Source organism: Sitophilus oryzae, unplaced genomic scaffold (genome assembly GCF_002938485.1).
Source record: "Sitophilus oryzae breed Bouriz unplaced genomic scaffold, Soryzae_2.0 scaffold_466_pilon_pilon, whole genome shotgun sequence".
NCBI classification, from domain to species: Eukaryota; Metazoa; Arthropoda; class Insecta; order Coleoptera; family Curculionidae; genus Sitophilus; species Sitophilus oryzae.
Window position 1 is genome coordinate 466,211 of NW_022147047.1, and position 11,698 is coordinate 477,908.

The window sequence follows — 11,698 nt, forward strand, 5'->3', positions numbered from 1 at the left end:
TAGTATACCTTTTTGGTTAAATAATCCTTTAGTATAGGTTTTATCTTTAATACACTTAAATAAGGGAAATAAACGAGAATAACACTTGACAACAAAAAAATATAAAATGTATGATTCGAAAATTATTGTTCAGTTTAAATAAATAGTTTTAATATATGGCCTGCAACCTTCGGAGAAACTGTTAAATATTTTTATAATCGAATACTCAGCATTCTTTTGTATATAAGAAAAAATGCATTTCCGGTAGGTATAAGATTATATTTATTTCTGGTATCATACCGTGATCACTAACAAAGCCTGCAAAGAGATCTCTATTACTGATCACAAACATGTAGGTATCGTTTACATCGTTACGAGGCTTTCGGCCTTAAGCTAAACATCGACAAAACCAAAATTATGTGCACTCCCCCGGCAGATCACAACAAGGCTATAAAAATCTGAGAACTACTGGAATATGTAGCGGGATTCAATTACAGAAAAGCTCATGAAAGAAAACGCCTTGCGTGACCATCTTCAGATGCGTGTCAAATACTCGTCAGCGAGTAATGGCAGTATGTATGTATGTAGGCATCGTAAACATACATGCCTGTCAGCATCAATATAGCCCTCTCCACAAAAACATTCTTACAGCTTTCTAAACGGCTCATCCTAAATATATTTCGAATACATCTTTTTTTGTAGCAGAAAAATTCTACCTATATCAGTACAATTTCCCCAAATTACCAAGCCATATCTCATTTTAGATCGCACAAAAGCATAATAAGCTGTCAATGCAGCTTCTTACAATGTACCTTCTTCGAGATAATCCTCAAAGCAAAGCCATGTTTTGGTACCCCCTTTGCAACACTCTCAACATGCGCTTTCCGATACAATCTGCTGTCAATGAGCCAATTAGTTTCATTATAAATAGCAATAGACCTTTCCCGTTAATCGGATTTTTAGCGGTCATAATGCGCGGACAGATTTGGCGCCGTTCAAATCTGGTGATAAATCGACCCTGGAAGTGCTAGGGATAAAAAGAAATGTTTCTAAAGAATTGACGGACCACGGATGTCGTAACTTACGTCTGTAGTATTTATGGTATACATAACCTTACTTATTTTGTTTTTATTTGCCATAGTTTTTGTTATTCATATAAAATTTATTGAAAATTGTTTTCTTTGTCACTCTGCCCATACCGTTACCCGTAAATTATTGTATTAGTTAGGGCATAGGGTAAGTGTTAGTTCAGAATGCGTTGTTGTATAGTCGGTTGTCCCAATTCAACTCAGCGAGTTACGGACATTAGTTTATTTTCCATTCCAAAAGGAACTCAGAGAAATATATGGACTAACATTTTGAAAATAGATCCACAGGCGATAAGCAACAAGACAAGAGTAAATATTTCCCAGAATGTATAGTATACTTGTAACTTAATCAAGAAAACTTTTAGGTTTGCAGGCGTCATTTTAGAGAAGATGATTTATTTCATTTTTCAACAAGGATAAAACTAAAACCCCATTGTATACCAAGTTTATATCTGTACAATCACGCAGAAGCTGACGAAGGTATACAAAATATAGAGACCAGTATAACACCAAAAAAACAAATTACAAAACGAAAAATAGTGATTAAAAGACGAAACATAAATAAATCTCAATTTTTAATTGAGAACTTTAAACACGATGATAATAAGATAAATTATTATACAGGTGTTAGGACGTATAAAATATTTTTAATAATATTTAGGTATACTTTCAAATCAGAAAAAGGTCCAATTGGTGCAGTGCACCAGTATATTTTGAAGGGAAAGTGGAAAAAATATCACAAGCTAACCCCAATAAATGAACTGTTTTTAACTTTAATGAAATTGCGACGTGGTTTTGACTACCAGACATTGGGGGACATGTTCTGCATTTCAAAGTCTGCTGTAGGAAGAATTTTTATTTCTTGGATCAATTTATTATATGTGAAACTTTCAAAAATGAACATTTTTCCTCATCGAGATACTATTCTTCAACATGCCTCACCTCAGTTTTTAAAAAAATATGTGAATGTAATAGGGAGTATTGACTGCACTGAATTTGCTATTCAACAACCATCATCTTTAGTTCGCCAATCACAATGTTATTCACAGTATAAAGGAACCAATACACTGAAAGGACTAATTATGATTAATCCAAATGGAGCAATAATATTTATATCCACATTATTTACTGGTATGTTATTAGGTTTGATGATGTTTATGTTTTTGATTAGTTTATTACTTTTAGGATCTATATCGGATAAAAAGATCATTGAAGAAAGTGGTTTTTTATATTTATTAAAAATGAAGATTGAAAAAGACGAATTAAATGCAGGGGACATTATTTTGGCTGATAAAGGTTTTGAAATAAAAAATATTTTAGAGGATATTGGTATCGAGCTCAACATTCCAACATTCAAAGTCACTGGTATGCAGTTTCAAGATAATGAGGTGGAATATATCAGAAAAATTGCACATGAGAGAATACATGTGGAAAGAGCCATTAGAAGAATTAAGACATTCAAAATTTTATCTTCTAGAATACCAATAATCTTGTTAGGTTCTATTAATCAAATTTATACTGTGTGTGCTCTTTTAACAAACTTTATGCCACCATTAAGAAACTGAAACTGTCTGTTCATGTATATATCAACTACTACCTTTTATTGAATTTTAATGAAATTAATGAAAAATAGTATTGTTTTCTATAGTTATAAGATTTTAATGTAATTTTTAAGTATTGTACTATTTTTATTTTTTCTTTGTTCCGGCATATGTAATATTATCTTTGATTTTTTTGACATGAAATAAATATGTATCGATATCGTATATGTATAAATATGTAGTAGTATTGTCTTTTTTCCCCAATCATTATAAAAAGTAATAACGAACGAGCAAGAATATTAATGAAGAATATATTTTTCTCAAAATGTATATAATAAAAAATGTTCCTCCTGTAAAGACAATCAGGGGACATACTGTATACTATAATAAAAGTAAATAATATATACTATATAAAATAAAACAATTTTATCAAAAGTCTAAATATATATTATACAAATTGGTTAATTTTTCGTACATAGCTTGACAAAACTCAGCATCAAATTTTATATTTACTATCACTATTTCATGACTTTTTTTTAAATATACACAAAAATCACACCACTGGGCTCCAGTTAATAGCATCTGGCCTTGTATTTGGTAATAATAATTATGATTTGTATCAAGAGAGATTTCCCCATTTTCATTTTTTTTTAAATAAAATGATTTAATTTTAAATAACCCATTTAAATGATCAACCTTCTCATTATAAGGGCATTTAAATTCTATAAGTCCTACATTTGTAGGACTTATCACTATTACACCATCAGGACTTGTTTCTAAATGTGGTGCATATGGATGAATTACTAATCCACATGTGTAGACTTTATGGTTTGTCTTCTCTCTATACAAATGTTTTGCGTTTTCCTCTTCTTTCCTTCCATGTTTAATGGCTTTTAAATGATCCAAATTCTTTTCCCACATTTTTTTAAAAAAGTCTGCATCTATAGCCTTCTGCCTTTTACATAACAGACCAAAATTTGATGATGTAAAGATATTCTTTCTTTTTTCGTGCCATATTTGGCTATCTCCCTGTACCCGAGTGCACCTTTCCAATTGTACAGCTTCCTCCAATGAAAATTCGTGAAAATGATTCACTTGTGGCAAAGGGCAGCTTATTAAAATATTTGTACTCGTGGTATTTAATATGGGCAGATCAACTGGCATATTATCATCATTCGCACTATCTCTCCCTCTATTTTGTTGACCAAAAATGGTCATTTCTGGATCTGAAAATATAAATATTATTACTCATCACATATATATTATAACATAACTTCAACTGTAATATCATTAGCATAATTTATAAAATGATATATAAGTACCCTATGATCGAATAAAAACGGTATCAGCGATGGCTATGAAATGAAGATCGCTGTCATTTTATATGGGAAATGTCATTGATGTTCATTTCATAGCCATCGCTGACGCCGTTTTTATTCGATCATATGGTATAATTTTGAAAGGTCAAAAGTGAAATATAAAAACCTGCAAGTACTTACTGGTATTCTCTGTAGAAATCAAAAAAGATAAAGGTATGCCCTTATCAATCTTTTGTAAAGATTCTTTCAATTTTTGTAATTTTGTGGGCGAATCATCGGCTTGTTCATTGGACATCACAGAAGTGCTAGGAATAGCAATTTTTGAAACAACGGGAGCCTTCCTTCTCAAAAGATTTGTAGGCTTTTGGAACGTGAGATACCTTGTATCTTCAGGAATTACTTTTGTTCCACGTGGCTTATTCCATAACATGGCTTGGGATGTTGAAGCAATGTGCTCGGGAATATTGTATTCTCCTCTTAATATGATGTCTTGTAAATAAAATGCTAAACCCAGCAAATGATGGCAAGACTGGGATAAGCTAAAAGAATTATATTATTCATTTTAGTATTAACTTCAAAAAACAATAGCCAAATACTCACCCAACTTCACAAGAACAATGGCATTCTTGTATGCATAAATGAGGATTTGTCATAAAAACCATACGTAAAGTATGAGGTTTTTCGTTTCTCCTCTGGCTATGGTAACATTTGGCTTGTAAAACCAAATCCACGTTTTCAAACCAAACATCGTGTATGTAAGCCTCCACGAAAAATTTATAACCTATAAAAATAAAGTTAAATTACTGCCAAACCAGAAAAAATTTAATAAACAACGGGCCAAACAAATTAAGAAAAAAACATACCTTTAGATTTCTGTGCTGGTAAGACTCCATGACACTTAAAAAAATCAGAAACCATTTCGAAACTAAATTCTTTTAATAAAGAAATGTTTTTGGTCCACATTTTGAATGCAGTAATACAAAACAAATATAAGATAATGCTGGGCAAAATGCACAATAAAATAAACGTACTATAATAATAAAAATGCCAAGAAAACTAACCAAACTATCTGGCACGAGGCAAGAGACACGAATGACAAGACAAAATTGACAATTGACAAGCACCACAAATGCAACTAGCTCGGACCTAGGATCTTTCAGTCTGGCAAACCTATGTTTCTGCGCGCGCATTATGACCGCTGTTTTCGATTAACGGGAAAGGTCTATTGATTTCTCAAACTATTTAAAAAAATATTTTTTATGCAGAAGAAAAATAAATCGGATTTATCCAAATTCCTTACTCTCTCTTTTGGTCCATATTTTGCATACGGTATTGGGGCCTAAAAAGGAAGTTTTAACAAGGATAAATATATTTTATATTTCTTATAACTCCTGATGAGAGGGGGAACACTTCTCAGGAAGAATAAGTTACGGGAAGGAAATATTTCTTTCCAGATTATCCAGGACAAAGGCGCACAAGAAAAATGAGAAAATGGAACAGAAACCTGGATTTTTCTTTGCATTTTTTCATTTTCCTCTTTCCGTAATTTTACTTTTTTCATGTTCTCATTATTTAAAACAATTGGTGGGTTTGTGTATTTAAAATTAACTCTAACATTTTAGGGCAAAGCGTAGGTCCGACTAATATCGGAGAGTCGATTAGAAGCTTTTGAAAACCCTGTAATATAGTTTTCTCTCTTTTAAAATGGTTCATTTTTTATTTTAAAATCTCTGAAACAAACAGCATTAACAGTCTTTTTTAAGAGTCCCACTGAAAAAATTTAACTGACGGGAAAACAAGACGAGATGGGCACGTCTATTGGCCATTTTGCTGACTCGGAACAGAGAATGGGTCCCTTAAGAGTCCCGGAATACGAAGTAAAGAGCTCCATTACCAGGAAATATCCCGATAAAAAGAATATTTATTCCTGTTTCACCTGCACGTTCAAAATGGCAGCTACATATTCAAGTTTCTCTCTCATTTTAGTCAAAAATTCTGTAACTTGACTTTTGATTAGAGTCGTATTTAAGTATTTATTGTTTTACCAAAGAATATTATAGTTTTAAGAACTCTCGCGTGGAAGCTTTAGTGATTTGTCACACGGTGGCGCTTTTGAAGATAATCGAAGCCTGAAAATGCTAATATTTTAAATTGTGAGGACTACGCGCGGCGATATTTCGTACGGTGTTGCCAAAACATATTTTATTTCTCGATATTTAAAGAAATATGTATTGAAATATTTCGTATTCGTTAGTACATGAGACATCCTAAGGCTCTGAAAAAAAACGTAGCTATGAAAATAAAATTTTAGATTTTTAATTTTTTTGTACCTTCTAATAAAAATTACTTCTATTCCAATAAAAAATTAACTAGTATGATTATGTGTTATCTGTGCTAGTATTAGGAAACTGGAGTAAATACGGAGAATATTAATTCGTTCTCTAAGATGAGCACTATTAAGTAATTTTTTAAAATTCGACCCATAAGGGGGTGTAATTAAATAAAGGGGTGTAATTATACAAAAAAAATCTGTACCTACTAGGAGTATGAACTTTTGCACAGATGTGGCGCAATTGAACATTGATAAGCGATTTTTGGAAATGTCTAGCCTAAGGGTAGTGAAACTGGGGGGTGAAATTTTGTACAAAAAATGTTAGTTCTAGGAGTATGAAATTTTGTATAGAGTTTCCTTAAGCGACGAAACTTATGTAACGTAATTTAGCACTAAGTAGCACTTTTTGGAAATTCGCCCTCTAAGGGTATGAAATGAGGGGTGAACGTTCTGAAACAATTCGGTTGAAGGAATATGAAAATTTGCACAGAGGTTCCTTATGTAGCGTAATTGAATAATTATAGTGATTTTTGGAATTCACTCCTTATGAGGGTAAAACTAGAGGTGAAAATTTGTATAATTTTTTATGTAAAATCCGTTCTAGAACTAGGAGTATGAAATTCTGTTCAGAGGTCCCTTAAATGATGAAAGTGAGTACCTAGAAGCGAATTTTAGGCATGCATCCCCTAAAAAATAAGGGATGAAAATTTGTACAAAAATTTGTTAAAATCGGTTTTACAAATATGAATTTTGCAGACGTTCCTTATGTAACGTAATTTAGCACTAAGAAGCAATTTTTGGAAATTCGCCCTCTAAGGGTGTGAAATGAGGGGTTGAACGTTCTGGAACAATAAATTCTGTTCAAGGAATATGAGAATTTGCAGAGAGGTTTATTATGTAGCGTAATTGAATAATTAGAGCGATTTTTGGAATTCATTCAAGGGATAAAACTAAGGGTAAAAATTTGTATAATTTTTATGTAAAATCCGTTCTGGGACTAGGAGTATGCAATTTTGTACAGAGGTCCCTTAAGTGATGAAACTGAGTACCCAGAAGAAAATTTTGGACATGCACCCCCTAAAAAATAAGCACTCCCTATAAAACAATTAAAATAAAAAAAAAGTTGGGGTGGACCACTCTTATCACTTAGGGGTATAAAAAATAGATAACAACCTAGGAATAGGTTGTGACCAAACCAAACCAAACCAAACCTACTGAATATACATATAACATTTTATCAAAATCGGGCAAGCCGTTTCGGGGATGGCAACAAAAAATAAAAAAACAACCCCTATTAAAAAATAGGGGGATGATGGTAGAACGGTAAAAATTTAGTTGTTAAAAACACGAAGTTGGGGCCTCGCTCGCCAAAGCGAGGCTTCATCGACAGGTCAGATTTTGATGCGAGACGCGACTTCTAGGGTATTAAGATATTCTTTAGTTTTACTGTTTTTTTTAAATGCTTTTTTTTACTTTTATGTTATTTATACATTTACCTTTTTTTTCGTTTTTTTTTGAAAAAACACTGTATGCTGAGGTTATTATTATATATTTCGCCCACCAAAGCCCAACAAACCAGAAACCAAATTAGCCAGAACTAAGAAAGAGTGAGGCCGAGGTCGAAGATTGGCCATTACTGTTGGCACCTGTATTACCGCAGTAATAAATCTATTACAATACTTGTAATATATTCATCATCATCATTTTCAGCTTATCCAACCATTTCCAATTATGGTGTAGCCTCCATCACATATTTAGATTCTCTCTTTGTAGTTGAGTCCATTGGTTGTCTATTGTCTATTGGAGTCCATTGGTTGTCCATCTGTTGTCTGTTCTTCTTGCCAGGTGTCCTGCCCATTGCCATTTGAGGGATTTGACTCTGTGGACGACATCTATTACCTGGGTCTTTTGTCGTATCCACTCTATTCGTTTACGGTCTCTCTTAGTTATTTTGTAAAAATAATGTTTTGTATAACCAAAAATAACGTAGAGATAATATTTCTATAACGCTATTAAAATATTCATCATTTTTGTTAATGTTTGGAAGGAATTAAGGGAAATATTTGAAAATAGTATTCAAGGCCTTATGCGGCCTGTTATAATTATTTGTTTTTACTGTTGTAGTATGAACATGTGTTTTTGCATGTTCATACAATGCGTTCTGTTGCTGTTCCTACACAACAATTAGACGCACATTGTGAATAATTTAGGATTTACCATTTTTAATTATTTTATTGCACATTATCATACAAAAAAAGAATGAACCCTGAAAAAGGAAATGCACAACAATCCAAACATACCTTGGAGGAAGGAAAAGCACAAGAAGGAGAGCTGGAAAATATTAAAATCATTGCGCCAGGAGAAAAAGACAGATATAATATCCCCAATTCCATTACAAAATTGGGACAAAAACTTCAGTGATCTGCTACAAGAAGACGGAGACGAATTTAAGGAACCCATACGAAATAACACAAACATATCAATTTCCACCTCATCCGTTAGAAAATCTATAAAAGAAGTAAAAGATGTATGCAACGGTTTAAAAACCAGAAAATCTCCCGGCCCTAATAACATCCCAGCAGAATTAATAAAGTTTGGAACCCAAAAATTATACGAACACCTAGCAGAACTATTCCAAACTTGATGATTACCGGAAAGATTCCAGGGAAAGAATCGTATTTTACCCCAATATTCGGCTCAAAATAAAAGATATTTATTTTTTTCTGCTAGTGCTGGTAAATACAGAAAAACTCGCAAAAAAACTGTAATTCCGTGTATTATATTACCGACTACCGGTAATATAACAAGCCGGCAAATTTCCAATCCAGAATCAGTTCTTTTATTATAATTTGTCCTGTAACTCTACTGTATCCTTTTCGATAATGACATTATAAATAAAATAACAACAGATATCAGGTAAATCTCATCATTAAGAGAATTTGAAGCAATTCTACCGGCATTCTAAGGCCACTCTGACCTTGGATCCGTTCGGGCCGGCCTGCAAGAGTGCGTTCACACGGAAAATGTACGGAATCTCGACCGCCAGTCCGGTAACTTTATACTGCCGACTACGTTAAATAAACTGGTTTCAGTGCCTTTTCTGAACACAATGCTTCTTACTACTCGATTCTTGTCTAGATATTTTTTTTCTCTTAGTTGGGTTTATATTAAAGACGGTTTCCCGAGATAATTTTGTGGATGTTGACTCGGCGGGAGGTGACTTGACGAGAATATCTCTATTAGTTGTTAATTTATCGCTTCTCGGTTATTGCAATCGATGAAATATCTTAATTTTTAAGCGGCGTTTTCAAGGTCTATAACTGGTTGAAAGAAGAACGTTGTTTAATTTTTTATTTCATTGAGATTTCGGTTAAATTCAAGTCGAAAATACCACTTTTTATATATTGTAAGGACGGCAGCTATATAGGGTGAATATGCCAGTAGTCGGACTTACTTCCTTACTTGCTGACGAGTATTTGACACACATCAGAAGATGGTTACGCAAGGCGTTTTCTTTCATCAATTTTTTTGTGACTGAAAAGCCCGATGCGTGATGTTGTCTCTCTTCCGCACTCCGGACATTCAAAAATCTCATTACTTTGTTGCCTCTTTACTTCTTGGTTGTCGTTGTTAACTGAGTTAACAATTCTCCTCCCTTTAAGTTTTCGTGGAAAATATATTTGTATCTTTTGAGTTGTCCACACGGTTTCCTCTTACCCTCTACAAGCTCACCGTAAAGAAGAGATTGGTAGGTGGTTTGGTTTGGTTTGGCATCCTGCATACGTGGCCAGCCCATCTTAAGCGGGATTTAGTAAAAATGACTTCAGCGCTCTCACAGCTTGCTTTTTCAAGGACTGATACATTTGAGACATGGTGGTACCATTTGATTCTTAACAGTTGTCTAAGTTATCTCTATTGCAACTTGTTTAATGCGCTCGTATGTCGGCAGTACGACACCCAGGTTTCGCTTCCATATAACATGGTGGGGATTATTATTGCTCGGTACACTGCAAGTTTCGTTTTTGTGCTCAAGTCATGATTGTAGAAAACTCTGTCTTTTAATTTACAGAATGCTCTTGAGGCGTTGCTAATTCTGTGCTGAATTTCAGAGTCGATATTGGCCTTTTCTTCGATTTTTATAGCACTGTTATAATTTTCTGGGGGAGTGCACATTATTTTAGTTTTATCGATGTTCAGCTTAAGGCCCAAAGTCTCGTATGCCCAGGTCGGACATGCACCAGTGGTCCGACAAAACGTATTTATTGGGAGATAAGTTAAAAATATGTATTGTATATTGTATATGAGTATATTGCTTCAAATAATTAAAAACCCAGTTCTGCAAATTCTTCCGCTTTGTAACATAACATTTTCTTTGCCTAAATTGTCACCCTAAAACCGTCAAAAAGTAACCACATGTTTGTGCTCACTAATTTTTGCCTGTTAAAGATGGAGGTGTGATAGTTTGTATTTCAAATAACAAAAAATGGTACGTTTTAATACTTTAATGTTAAATTTAGAGTGTCCGATAAACTCGTATATAATTTTGTTTTAAGTCCAGTAATTAGAAAAATAACTCTTTTGATTTAGTCTTTTTCTTGATAATTGATATGTAATATCTACTGCCTTTTTCGTTTGAAATACAATGAAACGTGAGTTTTTGGTAGTGTTTAGTGGTCGGACAGCAAAAACTCAACATAAACGCAGATCTTCTTCTTCTTCCTGTGCCTTGTGCTTAGCCGCACGTTGGCGATTGTCTGTACTCTTCATACAATGTGTAGACTGCCGTTTTCGGCTCTTCGAAATATGTTGGCTGCGTCGCTGATGTTACACTAATCCCGTACGTTTCTTAGCCAGGAATGTTGTTTTCTTCTTGGGCCTCGCCGTCCCTCTATTTCTCCTTGTAGAATCAGCTTAGGAATGTAATATTTGTCTCCTCTAAGGATATGGCCGAGGTATGAGACTTTCCTTTCTTTAACTATGTTAAGCATTTCTCGTTCATAGCCTGCAGTTCTTAAAACTTCTTCGTTGGTGGCATGTGCGGTCCATGGCACACGTAAGAGTCTCCGGAGAGTCCACATTTCGAAAGCCTCGATGCGGTTCAGGGTTCTAGCCTTGAGAGACCAGGTTTCTGCGCCGTATAGTAAGATAGGCCATATGTAGCATTTTACTACCCGTAGTCTAAGTGTTAGCGGGAGACTGCGTGCTAATAAGAAGTTTTTAAGTTTAAAAAATGTTGACTTTGCATAATTCGTTCTAAGTTTAACTTCCTCATCGCAGTCCCATCGTTCATTGATCATGGCCAGATATTTAAATCGTGGTACTCGCTCTATAATATTTCCATCCACGGTCAATGCGGTGTTGATTGTAGGCTGGCGTCCTATTACCATAAGTTTGGTCTTGGCAGCGTTGATTTTAAGACCGAAACGATTTCCCATGTCC

At 34.0% G+C, this 11,698-nt stretch overlaps 1 protein-coding gene across 1 annotated transcript in view; it reads right to left on the minus strand.

Annotated features, from left to right (window-relative positions):
• The window catches only part of LOC115886027, a 29,734-nt gene extending 25,084 nt beyond the window's left edge, over positions 1 to 4,650 (minus strand). Inside the window, exons 1-3 of the mRNA XM_030905057.1 lie at positions 4,528 to 4,650; positions 4,108 to 4,466; positions 3,288 to 3,834 (exon numbers count right to left, since the gene is read on the minus strand). Coding sequence (XP_030760917.1) covers positions 3,288 to 3,834; positions 4,108 to 4,466; positions 4,528 to 4,589 — 968 coding nt within the window. The 5' untranslated portion in view covers positions 4,590 to 4,650. The remainder of the gene's footprint in view (positions 1 to 3,287; positions 3,835 to 4,107; positions 4,467 to 4,527) is intronic.
• Between the last annotated feature and the right edge of the window lie 7,048 nt (positions 4,651 to 11,698).